The sequence below is a fragment of the Coregonus lavaretus genome (assembly GCF_964263955.1).
Source record: "Coregonus lavaretus genome assembly, contig: HAP1_SCAFFOLD_8128, whole genome shotgun sequence".
In the NCBI taxonomy this organism is placed as follows: Eukaryota; Metazoa; Chordata; class Actinopteri; order Salmoniformes; family Salmonidae; genus Coregonus; species Coregonus lavaretus.
In genome coordinates this window covers 7,836-22,682 of record NW_028164106.1, presented here as the reverse complement: position 1 = coordinate 22,682, position 14,847 = coordinate 7,836, and the positions used below count along the sequence as shown (strand labels likewise).

Genomic DNA, 14,847 nt, shown 5'->3' with positions numbered 1-14,847 from the left:
ATCTCACTCTCGCCAAGCCCCAACCCCAGGTAAAACCTGAACCTAAAACAACAGCACCCTGGAAATGTTCACATTATAACGTATGTACAAAATGTTCATAACACCTGATCCTGAATCAACAGCAGCACCCTGGAAACGTTTGCGTAATGTTCACATTATATAACAGCGTTTCAGGACTGGGACGCCCTGTAACAAAAGACTGAGCAAAACAACAGAGGGGAGAGCGTTGTGACCCCTGGACTGGAATTTAGACTGCAGGGGGACAGGACGGGGACGGAAATGGTCTGGAACGGCCAAACATCTGGTGTGGGGAGGAGAGGGAGGGGAAGAGGAGAGGGAGGGGAAGTGGAAGAGGAGAGGGAGGGAAAGAGGAGAGGGAGGGAAAGAGGAGAGGGAGGGAAAGAGGAGAGGGAGGGAAAGAGGAGAGGGAGGGGAAGAGGAGAGGGAGGGGAAGAGGAGGGGAAGAGGAGAGGGAGGGGAAGGGAAAGAGGAGAGGGAGGGGAAGGGAAAGAGGAGAGGGAGGGGAAGGGAAAGAGGAGAGGGGGGAAGAGGAGGGGGAGAGGGAGGGGAACAGGAGAGTAAGGAAGGAGAGAGGAGGGGAGGAGAGGGAGGGGAAGAGGAGGGGGAGGAGAGTAAGGAAGAAGAATGGAGGAAAGGAGAGAGGAGGGGGGAGAAAGAGAGGCAGGGGAGGAGAGGAGAGTATAGTAAAGAAGGGTTGGAGAAGCAGTTGGGTGGGGCTGGCTGTTAAGAATACAACACACCCTACTAAACAGTATGTGCACTTGTTGTCCCACACTCAGTATCACCTATTCTCTTTGGTCCCTAGGTGGATGGCCACAGGAAGCCAGTGGTGCCGTCTCCTGACGACAGTGACCTGGAGGCTCGCCTCAACAGCTGGAACCTGGGGGTATGTCTGCCAGGGCCACGTTTAGTAGCCAAACGTTGTTGAACGTGGCAGATAGAAATGCCATGAATAGAGCCAACGTGATTCCATATTCTAGTCAGATAAGCATGTTTGTGCTGCATAACATACACTATATATCAGTGGAGGCTGCTGAGGGGAGGACATTTCAGAAAAATGGCTGGAACAGAGCAAATGAAATGGCATCAAACACATGGAAACCATGTGTTTGATGTATTTAAGACCATTCCACCTATTCCGCTCCAGCCATTACAACGAGCATGTCCTCCCGAATTAAGGTGCCACCAACCTCCTGTGCTATATATACAAAAGTATGTGGACACCCCTTCAAATTAGTGGCTACGGCTAATTCACCCACACCCGTTGCTAACAGGTGTATAAAATCAGGCACACAGCCATGCAATCTCTATAGACAAACATGGCAGTAAAATGGCCCGTACTGAAGAGCTCAGTGACATAGGATGCCACCTTTCCAACTAGTCAGTTCGTCAAATTTCTGCCCTGCTAGAGCTGCCCCGGTCAACTGTAAGTGCTGTTATTGTGAAGTGGAAAAGTCTAGGAGCAACAATGGCTCAGCTGCGAAGTGGTAGACCTCACAGAACGGGACTGCCGAGTGCTGAAGCGTGTAAAAATCAACACTCACTACCGAGTTCCAAACTGTCTCTGGAAGCAACGTCAGTACAAGAACTGTTCGTCGGGAGTTTCATGAAATGGGTTTCCATGGCCAAGCAGCCGCACACAAGCCTAAGATCAATGCCAAGCGTCGGCTGGAGTGGTGTAAAGCTAGCCGCCATTGGACTCTGGAGTGATGAATCACACTTGACCATCTGGCAGTCCGACGGACAAATCTGGGTTTGGCGGATGACAGGAGAACGCTACCTGCCCGATTGCATAGTGCCCACTGTAAAGTTTGGTGGAGTAGGAATAATGGTCTAGGGAGGTTTTTCATGGTTTGGGCTAGGTCCCTTAGTTCCAGTGAAGGGAAATCTTATATACAATAATAATAATAATAATATGCCATTTAGCAGACGCTTTTATCCAAAGCGACTTACAGTCATGTGTGCATACATTTTTACGTATGGGTAAATTACATTCTAGACGATTCTGTGCTTCCAACTTTGTGGCAACAGTTTGGGGAAGGCCCTTTCCTGTTTTAGCATGACAATGCCCAGTGCACAAAGCGAGGTCCATACAGAAATGGTTTGTCAAGATCGGTGTAGAAGAACTTGACTGGCCTGCACAGAGCCCTGACCTCAACCCCATCGAACACCTTTGGGATGAATTGGAACGCTGACTGCGAGCCAGGCCTAATCACCCAACATCAGTGCACGACCTCACTAATGCTCTTGTGGCTGAATGGAAGCAAGTCCCGCAGCAATACCTGCTTGTTTGAAGCAGAGGGGGACCCCTAGAGGCCTGAGAAGCATATTGCAGTCACAGCCAGTTCCATGCGGGTTATATGAAATATACCACCATTGGATGAGAGAGTATCCCATGCCCAGTACACTACACGTTGCCTGTCACACTGACCCACAAATACGGACTAGCACCTACACAGCTGCAGTGTCTATCAAACCACAGGGATACAGTCAGAGAGCAGTGAGATGAGGGCTAGAGGAGGAGGAGGATGATGAGGAAGGATGAGGAGAGAGGTAGTAGGAGAGGGAGATTGAAAGTCTTTAGATGTGCTCCTGTCTTATCTCCTGTGTCTGGAGAGTCCTGGACCTGGGAGAGATAAGCAGTACACTGATGTCTTTCAATCCCTTATTTATTTATTTATTATTTCTCTCCCTCTCTCTCTCTCTCCTCCTCTCTCTCTCTCCCCCTCCACCTGTACGGGTCTCTCTCTTTTTTGATGAAGCTCATGATTATCTCTCTCATCTCTCTCTCTCCCTGTATCAGACGGGGACATGAAGCCCTGCTCTGCTCTGTGTTGCACTAGTGATAATGATAAGAGGCGATGTGCTTGGCAACGCTCCCCTAGCCTCCACTACCACCAGCATCATCTATAATAGATCAACAGGTGGCTGTGCTCTCTGCACTGTGGAACATAGACAGAGTTAAGATGTGTGGCTGTGCTCTCTGCACTGTGGAACATAGACAGAGTTAAGATGTGTGGCTGTGCTCTCTGCACTGTGGAACATAGACAGAGTTAAGATGTGTGGCTGTGCTCTCTGCACTGTGGAACATAGACAGAGTTAAGATGTGTGGCTGTGCTCTCTGCACTGTGGAACATAGACAGAGTTAAGATGTGTGGCTGTGCTCTCTGCACTGTGGAACATAGACAGAGTTTAGAGAGGGATGTTTGGTTGCAGTGGCTGAAACTACCAGCTGTCTGCTGCCTCAATGTAATTCTCTCCTGTTACTCTTTGTGTCTGGTCCTGCTTTGTCTCACCTTTTCTGGTATCCTCTTTGAAATGTCCGTACCTCAGATCCATCTAGACGCCTAGCCAGGTCTCTCCCTCTCCCCTTTAGGAGAGAACACAACATGTGGCTAAATATTTTGAACCCCAACCGCACTATTGCTCATCATAGTCCTATCTTTGCTCTATTGTCCCTTTCTACCTCACAGACCTGTTTCCCAACGTTGGGTCAGCGTTAGGAAGTGATGCATCACAACGTGTGTTTATTTGGCTTGAGCGGTAGGTCCTTGATGTGGAGTGGCTCTTCTTCTCTCCTCTCTCCTCTTATTTCTTCTCTACTCTGTCTGCGGCCACCTCATCCATCTGTCCTTGTCAGGGAGAATGCCACAGACAGGATGCAGTGCCAGTGCTGGGCAGACATCACAAGCAAACACACACTTTAGTTTAGTCTAGCACCAGTTTGTTTCACCACCAATGTCTGGCCTGGCCCTGCCCTGCAAGCCTTGGCATGTGGGCCTCCCATGGTCAGAGTTGGATGTGGGCCGTTCAGCTCCACAGATAGGGAGGTAAGTGTGGGCCCACTTTCAATATTCAATCAAAAATGTTGGTAAGACTTTATAATAACTTTTATTTATAAACATGATTTGCTGAACTGGGTGTCAGGGGTAAAACAAAAGTTCCTCTCTGCACCAGCTCTATGCTCAGAGGGCAGAGGTTTGTTCTGCCACTAGCTGTTTAGTATTGAATGATTGGTCATTCTGGAGTATCCTGCTATACTGGATGTCCACTATGTCTTACTGACATGTCATTCAGTTCAGACCAGTTAGGTCTCCAGCTCTGGGCCATCAAACATGCCTGAGTCCCCCTTTCATTTAGGATTAGTGAATGAGCTCACCAACTTGAACCTTTACACCAAAGAGAAAACACAAATATACACACACACACACACACTATACTCCCGTCCTTCGCCCCTCCCCTTTGAGGCTTAGCTATAGTACTCTTTACTCTCTCTCTTTCTGTCAGTTGTTGTCATCTACAAAGTAAGATTATCTCAGTTTCAAAAGGCTGTGATCCCGCCTGCTCCCTTGCAGCTGTCATCCACACTGTGAAGCTGCCTGGGAAGTTCATAGAGAAATAATGAGGTCACTCACAACAAGAGGAAAGGAGAAGGAGAATGAAATGAGATGAAACCGCCGACAGTTTGTCCTCCCGGCTTAATCCCCTAACAGAGTTGAACCATTGATGGTTTTACTCCATAGCCATGTCAGTCAGTCCACTTGTGTCTTAACACACTCTAAGGTGGGCTGACGTCTATGTTGTCATTCTTGTTAGCCGTCTCTTCAGTCTTGACGCATTGTGTTTTTTCTTCCCTGTGTAATCAAAGGGGACAGAGCGGGCGTGTTTGGTGAGGGAGTGTGTATACACATCTGTCTCCCTGGGCCGATAGACGCGTCACGGATAGCTTACAGAGTAACGGGGTTGACAAAAGGGCTGACTCTGGCAGAAAGAGGAGCCAAGCGGAAATGGGCCTAGCTGAGCTGCACACACACAATGCCTTGAAGTGGCCGAGGTATTCCCTTTCTGTAAACAGTCAGAGTTGACAGAAGAAACTAACTGTGTGTTAAGTGCCGGCCTTTGAAGTTTGAAGTCCTGTATTGTTTATGCCAAACCGAGGGTGGAGGTCGGGGAGGGGTGAGTGTGTCTGTGTCTCTGTGTGTATATATATATATACATGTGTTTGTGATGGAGGCTTGTCAAGAGAAGAGAAGAGAAGAGGAGGAGATATAAAATAAGTAAAGGGCTTTTTGTTCTGTTTCTTTCTTTTCTTATTCTCTTGCAGATTGAGAACCCCAGGTATTTGAGAGAGAACCCTATCCCCCTGTCTCCGGTAAGTGTAAGGGAGGGTTCCCATGTGTGTTGAGGGCAGGTTCCATTAGACAAGTGTTACCTTTTCCCCCCCGTCTCTTTCTTACCCACTCTTTTATTTCCATACTGTAGATATTCCTCAAATCCAGCCTGAAGAATAGCACTGTGACTGATGAGCAGACCCCAGTTGCAAGACAGGAGAAAGAGGTGGGCACTAGAACACCCAGCTAACTATAGACAACCATCCAATAATCATCAACTATTCCAGCAAGCAATACTGGTTGAGTACCTCAATCAATACTGAGGTAGAGTACCTCATGATAAGCTGTAGACCACACTATTTACCAAGAGAGTTTTCATCTATATTTTTCGTAGCTGTCTATTTACCACCACAAACCGATGCAGGCACTAAGACCGCACTCAACGAGCTGTATAAGGTCATAAGCAAATAAGAGAATGCTCACCCAGAAGCGGCGCTCTTAGTAGCCGGGGACTTAAATGCAGGAAAACTTAAATCCATTTGACCTCATTTCTACCAGCATGTCACATGTGCAACCATAGGGAAAAAAGACTAGACCACCTTTACTCCACACACAGAGACGCGTACAAAGCTCTCCCTCGCCCTCCATTTGGCAAATCTGACCATAATTCTATCCTCCTGATTCCTGCTTACAAGCAAAAACCCAAGCAGGAAGTACTCGCTCAATACGGAAGTGGTCAGATGACGCAGATGCTAAGATATAGGAATGCTTTGCTAGCACAGACTGGAATATGTTCCTCGATTCATCCGATGGCATTGAGGAGTATACCACATCAGTCACCGGCTTCATCAATAAGTGCATCGACGACGTCGTCCCCACAGTGACCATACGTACATATCCCAATCAGAAGCCATGAATTACAGGCAACATCCGCACTGAGCTAAAGGCTAGAGGTGCCGCTTTCAAGGAGTGGGACACTAATCCGGACGCTTATAAGAAATCCCGCTATGCCCTCCGGCAAAGCGTCAGTACAGGACTAAGATTGAATCCTACTACACCCGCTCTGACGCTCGTCGGATGTAGCAGGGCTTGCAAACTATTACAAAGGGAAACCCAGCCACGAGATGCCCAGTGACTCTAACCTACCAGATGAGCTAAATGCCTTCCATGCTCGCTTCGAGCAACACTGAAGCATGCATGAGAGCACCAGCTGTTCCGGACGAGTGTGATCACGCTCACCTACGTGAAAATGCTGTTCGTTGACTTTAGCTCAGCGTTCAACACTATAGTGCCATCAAAGCTCATCACTAAGCTAAGGACCCTCGGACTAAACACCTCCCTCTGCAACTGGATCCTGGACTTTCTGACGGGCCGCCTCCAGGTGGTAAGGGCAGGCAACAACACATCTGCTTTGCTGATCCTCAACACGGGGCCCCTCAGGGGTGTGTGCTTAGTCCCCTCCTGTACTCCCTCTTCACCCACGACTGCGTGGCCAAGCACGACTCCAACACCATCATTAAGTTTGCCGATGACACAATTGTGGTAGGCCTGATCACCGACAACGATGAGACAGCCTATAGGGAGGAGGTCAGAGACCTGGCAGTGTTGTGACAGGACAACAACCTCTCCCTCAACGTGAGCAAGACAAAGGAGCTGATCGTAGACTACAGGAAAAGGAGGGCCTAGCAAGCCCCCATTCACATCGACAGGGCTGTAGTGGAGCGGGTCGAGAGATTCAAGTTCCTTGCAGGCACTAAGTCCTATCACTAACAAACTATCATGGTCCAAACACACCAAGACAGTCGTGATGAGGGCACGACAACGCCTATTCCCTCTCAGGAGACATGGGTCTTCAGATCCTCAACAAATTATACAGCTGCACCATTGAGAACATCCTGACTGGTTGCATCACCGCTTGGTATGGCAACTGCTCGGCATCCAACCGCAAGGCGCTACAGAGTGTAGTGCGCATTAAACTCTGCATTGTTAGATAAGGGCTTGTAAGTAAGGTCTATACCTGTTGTATTCGGCACGTGACAAATCAAATTTGATTCGATTTGACGTTATTAAAAAACAGTACACAACCAATTGTAGCCTTTATCCATAGTGATGGAGGTAGGCCTGACCAATCTCCTAGTCCATGTCAACAGGATGATAGAGTGAGAATTTGTGGATCTAAATTCGAAGGAGTAAAAGAATTCAAGATCATAACATTAACCCAAAACTGTGAACCACAAGTTGAGTCCCATTCAAAGCAAACTTAACATAGCGTCACTCTGGTAAAGAGTTTAACCTCCTTATGCCAAAAAATTATGTTCTGGGCCGCGCTTTGTGTTGAGTTTGTTGTTCCAAAAGGGACGATTCCGAATGCCCCTTTTTAAGAGAAAAAAACCTGACCAGTGATGACAGTTTTTCCTTATGTGGATTTAAGCTGAAAATCCAATTCTGAAAGCACTCTTTGAAGTCCCCCCCACCCGCCTTTACTCACACTGTTAAATATAAAACTGAGCATGACTTGACTCTAATCGCCATGGCTTTTTATGTCCCCCTGGAGAAATGCTGTACTCAATTAGATCAACTTCAGTGAGCTGGGCAAGAAGGGAGAGGGATGGAGGGGGACAGAGAGGGATAGAGAGGGTGAGAGCGAGGGAGAGGGAGCCGGGGGGAGGGATAGAGCGGGAGAGAGAGAGGGGGGAGGGAGGGAGAGGAAAAGAGGGAGAGAGAGATTGGTTCATAGGGGCACCACCGACAATGCTCATCAGCCCTCCTAATGTGGTTATATCCATTCTGACTGGAGGAGCGGAGACTAATGTGGTTATATCCATTCTGACTGGAGGAGCGGAGACTCACATGTTCACATGACTTTGTATGTTATTATATTTTCAGCTCAGTCAGGCACCAAGTGTCACAGTCAGCCTCAGCGCTGTTTGGTGAGAATCATGATGTGAAAGAGAGCAGGGCCTTTGAGCCTGAAAATGGGAACTAATGCTTGGAATTTTATTCCATGCTTGTATTAGTGTGCTTGTATTAGTGTGTGTTTGTGTGTTTACGGTAGTGTGTGTGTCTGTGTGTAGGAGGTTGATAGCAGTCAGCTGTCAGTCCCAGGCTGTGTGTTGAGGAGCCAGGGAGGAGAGCTGGCCAGCCCTCTCAGTAGTTTTATATAGGCCAGATCACTACCCAGCGTGGCGATACGGGGCCCAGTTAAAAGGCGCTCAGAAGCACTTGACTTTCAAGAGAGGAAATGGTGTTGAACTGGGATTTTACTGTCTGGGCTGGGAATGTGTGTGTGTCTGTGTGTGTACATGTATTAGTGTGTGGGTGTGTGGGGCGAGGTGAAACTCAGTTTTTCCTGCAGCTCTTACCTCCAACCCCACGAAGGGAACAGAGAAACTCCTGCCAACAGACCTGAATGGCTTTTGTAGATGGGCTTATCTGGTTTCACAGTGGTTGTTTTATGGTCTTGTTTTCAGTCAGACCATCTGTTTTCTTACCCCTCGTCGCCTCGGATGGGTTCTGTATGGTTTAACCTTGGGCATGGAGTCTACTAGAGCAACAGGTTTATATCACAGGTCTGACAACTAATAGGGTCGTATTCATTAGAGAACAGAGTAGCAAAAAGTTTTGCAACGAAAAGTGAAAACTATCATTTCTTAAGTTCAGGTAGTCCCTCCCAGTTTCAGGCAGTTTATTTCTCTCCATTTGGTGCCTAATGAATATGACTCAGGTCTAACCCCCAGGCTTTTGTTCATGGTGAAACTTGTTGCTTTTCCATGATTAGGCCTATTTTTAACAGAAATGTATTCAATTGCCACCTTTCTGTTTACCAGAAAATCTCCCCATAGAATGTAGGAGCCTTAACACCACAGTGGTTTATAAATGGATATTGGAGGTCTGTGTTTCTTCGGAATCTGTGACGCTCAAAATGTCTTCTTTCTATTCAGTGACTTTTGAGTCACAGTTGACAATAAAAAGGAGTTGTCCAAGTCCAGCAGGGAGTTGTGACCACACACACACACACGCACACACACACACGACCCCTCCTCAGAAGTGTCTCAGTGACTCACTCCGACTCGATCCTCACCACCTGAATCTTATCATCTCCAGCGGTTCCACATTAAGCCCCGTACGCAGGCCTTGCCCGCCATGGCGTGGCTCGTATGACCACCGGCAGGAAATGACGCCTACTGGGAAATGACCTGCAGCTGGGTCTGGTCCTCGCCACATGTTGCTAAAGATTAACTATATTAAAGATATTAAGGAACTCTGGGCTCTCACACCAAGCACATCCCCAGTTAAGCTACAGACTTCATTGATAAGTGTATAAGATCGCTGACTGTACCAGTTCAGCTACTGACTTCATTGATAAATTGATAAAATCGCTGACTGTACCAGTTAAGCTACTGACTTCATTGATAAGTTGATAAGAACGCTGACTGTACAGTTAAGCTACTGACTTCATTGATAAGTTGATAAGATCGCTGACTGTACCAGTTAAGCTACTGACTTCATTGATAAGTTGATAAGATCGCTGACTGTACCAGATAAGCTACTGACTTCATTGATAAGTTGATAAGATCGCTGACTGTACCAGATAGCTACTGACTTCATTGATAAGTTGATAAGATCGCTGACTGTACCAGTTAAGCTACTAACTTCATTGATAAATTGAAAAGATTGCTGACTGTACCAGTTAAGCTACTGACTTCATTGATAAGTTGATAAGATTGCTGACTGTACCAGTTAAGCTACTAACTTCATTGATAAGAACACTGACTGTACCAGTTAAGCTACTGACTTCATTGATAAGTTGATAAGAACGCTGACTGTATCAGTTAAGCTACTGACTTAATTGATAAGAATGCTGACTGTAACAGTTAAGCTACTGACTTCATTGATAAGTTGATAAGATCGCTGACTGTACCAGTTAAGCTACTGACTTCATTGATAAGTTGATAAGATCGCTGACTGTACCAGTTAAGCTACTAACTTCATTGATAAGTTCGAAAGATCACTGACTGTACCAGTTAAGCTACTGACTTCATTGATAAGAACACTGACTGTACCAGTTAAGCTACTGACTTCATTGATAAGTTGATAAGATCGCTAACTGTATCAGTTAATCTACTGACTTCATTGATAAGTTGATAAGATCGCTGACTGTACCAGTTAAGCTACTAACTTCATTGATAATTTCGAAAGATCACTGACTGTACCAGTTAAGCTACTGACTTCATTGATAAGAACACTGACTGTACCAGTTAAGCTACTGACTTCATTGATAAATTGATAAGATCGCTGACTGTACCAGTTAAGCTACTGACTTCATTGATAAGTTGAGTAAGTGTGTGGTAATGTGGCAGCTGAAGCAGACGTTGGCCACCATGAAGTTGAGTCACTTTGGTCTCATATGGTCATGTATTTTCACCCAAGTCTAGTCCTTGTAATCCCCTCTACACACACCCTTACTGTGCTGTGCTCACACCACAGGTGCTATGGGATGGGTCCGTGGTATAATCAATTAAATGATCAAAGACCATTCAGCCAGTCCCACCCATAGGGTTAGGATTAGACCTACGTGATGTGATTGCTTTGGCACATGCAGATGGGGTGATGCATGCAAAAATAAAGAGAGAGAGAGACTACATTTTCCCCTGGTACTCCTGGGGTTCTCCTCACAAGCACCATCACAGGGCTCTGTGATTCTTCCTCTAATGGCTGCAGCTCGGCCAAAGGGGTCTGGAGCTGAGGTTCAGTTTCCAATCTGCCCATGCTTTCCAAAGGCATAATGATACAACTGCTTCCATGCATGGATCCTATGTGACGGCCTCTCTGCTCTGTCTTTGATTCAGACGACTAGCCCCTCTTATCTGATTTTCAGCCTCAGCGCTGTTTGGTGAGAATCATGAGGTGAAAGAGAGCAGGGCCTTTGAGCCTGAAAATGGGAACTAATGCTCCTCTCTCCTTCCTCCTCTCTCCTTCCTCCTCTCTCCCTCCTCCTCTCTCCTTCCTCCTCTCTCCCTCCTTCTCTCTCCCTCCTTCTCTCTCCCTCCTCCTCTCTCCTTCCTCCTCTCTCCCTCCTCTCCCCCTCCCTTCTTCCCTCCCTTCTATTTCCTCTATAAACCATTTTTCGAAAGCCCCTGATGTAGTTTGACAAACTTTCTAGAAAGCTCATTTAAAGAGGTGATGAGAAAGTGACACCCACGTGTTTGGAGCACCGCTGGAAAATCTTCTTGACTCCCTCACTTCAATCAGCCTAATCTCTCCTCCAACAAGTCTCCTGTGGTCTCGGAGATTGCACAAGAAAATTGTGGTAATTCAATAGAAAAGAAAGAGAAACGGAGAGAGAAAAGAGAGAGAGAACTTCACATGGCACCATTGAAGGAGGATAAGTAGCAGATTGAAGTTGTGGGATAATGGCAGCAGTAGTTTACAATGGGAATCATCTAGTTTGAATGTAGAAGACCCTGGGAATGAGTACGATACAGATCCTTGTTGCTCGAAAGCAAACATTAGCATTGTTGTGAGAATGAATGGGCAGGTATTGGCTAGTTTGTCAAATGTCAATACAATAGGGGACTTAAGCATCTAAACTACCTCCGCAGATACGGGTTACATGACTGCCCAAAAGGCATTTTCCAACTTGGAAGGATGTATTTGTCACTGAGCCCCAGAGTTGAGCAATGAATCAAACCTTCCAGTGACTAAAACCTGTGAGTAAGTACATTAGTCACAAAGCAATACGGACTCATCCTGTCTAAATCCCTTTTGTGTTGACAACGTTAGCAAGCTCTTTTTTCCACTGACTGGGTGACTGTTGGCCCCAGAGCTGCCAAGTCCTGAGGCCAGACAGTTCTACAGTGGCACAACAGATCAGGGGCACATGTCATGCCCTGAGGAGGCCTTCTCTCCTCTTCTCACCCAGTGGCAATCAGATAAGGTAGACCACTAGACACTGTGAGCCAACAACACAACAACCGTCAGCGGCAGTTCAAAGAAGTAGGGGAAGACTGCCAAACAGGGATAGCCACGGGACAGGGTGGCCTCTCCTATCAGTCTCGCCACGTGTTGGGGAGAGTGTCTCATTAGCCAGATGAAAGGCCTGCGTCCTCCAGTATTTCCTGGTAAATACTCAGGAAACCTGAAGCCACAAAGCAATATAACCTCTGGCAGGGCTGATGAGAGGGAGATATGACAGGAGGAGCTGTGTTAGGTAGTCACTGAGAAGGTCTGTGTTTGGCGTTTAGTATTAAACCCACTCTGTAAAAGCAAGCGGTATCTGAAAGTGTGTGTGGGTGTTGATGTGTCTACCTGGTTTGAGTGTGTGAGTACAAATATTTTGAATTACTATGTGTGTTACTTTGTGTGTGTGTGTGTACACTTCCGGCGTATTAACTAAGTGTGTATTATTTTCCTGTGGCATTGTGTGTGTGTATGTGGGAGTGAATGAATGGCTCTGGGAGCTCTGTCTTGACATGCAGATTCAGACGGTTTAACTGTTGATCCCCTGTATATTGAGCTGAAATGAAAGGAGCCGACCGTGTCAGTGGATAACTGTAGCCTATGCATTGTTCTCTCTGGCCAAGCCTGTCTCTGTCACTGACTTATACTGTATTTCAGTATTATCACACACACACACTGTCGTGTCTGGTTCATCCCTCCTACACACATTTGAAGTCCTGTTTGTAGATAAATATGTTTTGAAATGTTAATGAAGCTTGATTCATTGACACCGCTGCCGCTCTATGCACCATCAACAATAAATATCTGTAATGCCACTACTTGCCATTAGTTGGCCTATTTAGTAAAAACAGGGTCAGCGGACATTGCCATTGCTATTTTGTCCATCTCCTGTGCTGTGTTTGGATGATATGTGTATTGACTCCCCTGTCTGTCATGGTCCTGTGTGTTTCCGAGCAGGCTGAGATGAAGACTAAAGTCCTGGAGGCCAAGCACCAGGAGGAGAAACTGAAGATGCAGCAGAAGCACGACGCAGACGTGCAGAAGGTCAGAGCGCTGATTGATTTATCAATGAATTAATTGAATGATTGAATTTGTTTGATTATTTGATATTTTAGAGAAATTCACACATAAGGCCATAATATCATCTGTAGGGATGTTATAGTATGGCCCAGACATGAAACCATGCATTTATATAATGGAGGACAAACAGTACAGTAAAGTGAGACAGTGCAGAAGGTAGGTATAACGAGGAATTCTCCCTGCACACTTCCCCACCCCCACCATGACACTACATCTGATGACGTTTTGGCTGGGCTCAAACACTTTTCTCCCTCCCTCTCTGGGCTCCTCCACTAAGAAAAATAGCTCTTCAGCATCCTACTCAGGCCCTCTTCAAATCTCCTTGCAATCTTGGTGGAAATGACTCTGAAGTCTGAACACCAGGGGTATATGGACTCAGCTCTACATCAAGCACCTGGGATCTGTCAACTTCGTCCGAAAAACGTCTGTTTTCATTGTTGCTACAGAATATTTCAATAAAACAGAAATAGCCCAATTTTCCCTATGTTTAAACTGTCGATTAGCTCTTTGTCTCTGACAGGAGACACGGTGACAGCTCCTCCCCTCCCCACCTCTCCCGCTCTCTCTCTCCATCCCTCTCTCTTTAGTGTCTGTGTCATTGCAGGGAAATCACGCTAATTGCGTACAGATTGCGAGCGATGTCGGATTCAATTTGGTCCCTGTTTACCCAGCCGTTTGACTAATGGCTTCAAAGGGGAGTGGTGTTGGGGTAGAGACTTTAACAAGCCCATTCAAAGGTGCATGGGGAAGCTGGCTTGCGCTAGTTTTAACTAGCACCAGGTAGATTAATTATGGATGAGTGTGGTGCTGATGGTGGTAAGACTGGTCATTGTCTCATAGATGACATGAGAGAGGATAACAAGAGAACAGGCCTGAGTGTTGTATGGTATGTATAGCCATGGATCAATAGTGTGTGTGTGTGCGTGCGCACAATAGCTATATAATTAGCTCAGGCAGACCTGTATTGGTTTTTTAACATGGCAGTGTTGGAGCGTGTGAACAAACAGAGTTTAATATATCCATCTATAAGGTGCTGCCCAAGGAGCAATCCTCTAAGGATCTGAGATGGCCAGAATACCACAATAGTGAAATACTTTTTTTCATAATGCTGTGTAGCCTAGATTATCAAGCTCCATTGAGACTGTAAAGAGATGATTAACAAATAACAACCCATATTGTACATCCTCAGATTGCTATGCTATCTCAGATTGCGGTATGCTGTGCCTTTGTGTGTAATGTAATGGCTCCTCTTCCTCCAGACGGTCGGATAGTATTAGTGTCTATGCTAGTCAGTCAGTCAGGCTGGCTGGAGTCTCTCTGCAATAGAGATGTTATAAAAGCCCCACAATTACCATCCTGAAAGCTGTCCTTCCTCAGCTCCCACTCCCAGCCAAGTCCCTCTGGACCCCATCTCTGACACCCCGTTACGACGACCCCCTCTATGTGTGCCCAAAACACACCCTCCTCTCTCCTCTCAGGAAGGCCGATGGGAACATTTCAAAATTGGACGTCACTAAATGTTCTGTGAACTTTCCTTTGCCCCCCTTCATTCCCTTCCCTTTCATCTCTCCCATCCCACTCACTCTGGCCACGACAGGCTTAGACACAGAGTGCACTTCTAACAGACAAAACCCAGGACAAATAACCCTCTGATGGTCCCCGGGACTGTTTAGGA

General features: G+C 46.5%; 1 protein-coding gene across 1 annotated transcript; it reads left to right on the top strand.

The window, feature by feature from the left end:
* Window positions 1-826: 826 nt before the first annotated feature.
* Window positions 827-13,704, top strand: LOC311117446 (centrosomal protein of 112 kDa-like; the record flags this gene model as incomplete). Its single annotated transcript, XM_084192376.1, has 5 exons — window positions 827-907; window positions 5,126-5,173; window positions 5,284-5,358; window positions 13,050-13,136; window positions 13,693-13,704. Coding segments are annotated over 5 exons (303 nt in total), but the record flags the coding sequence as incomplete, so codon positions are not given.
* Between the last annotated feature and the right edge of the window lie 1,143 nt (window positions 13,705-14,847).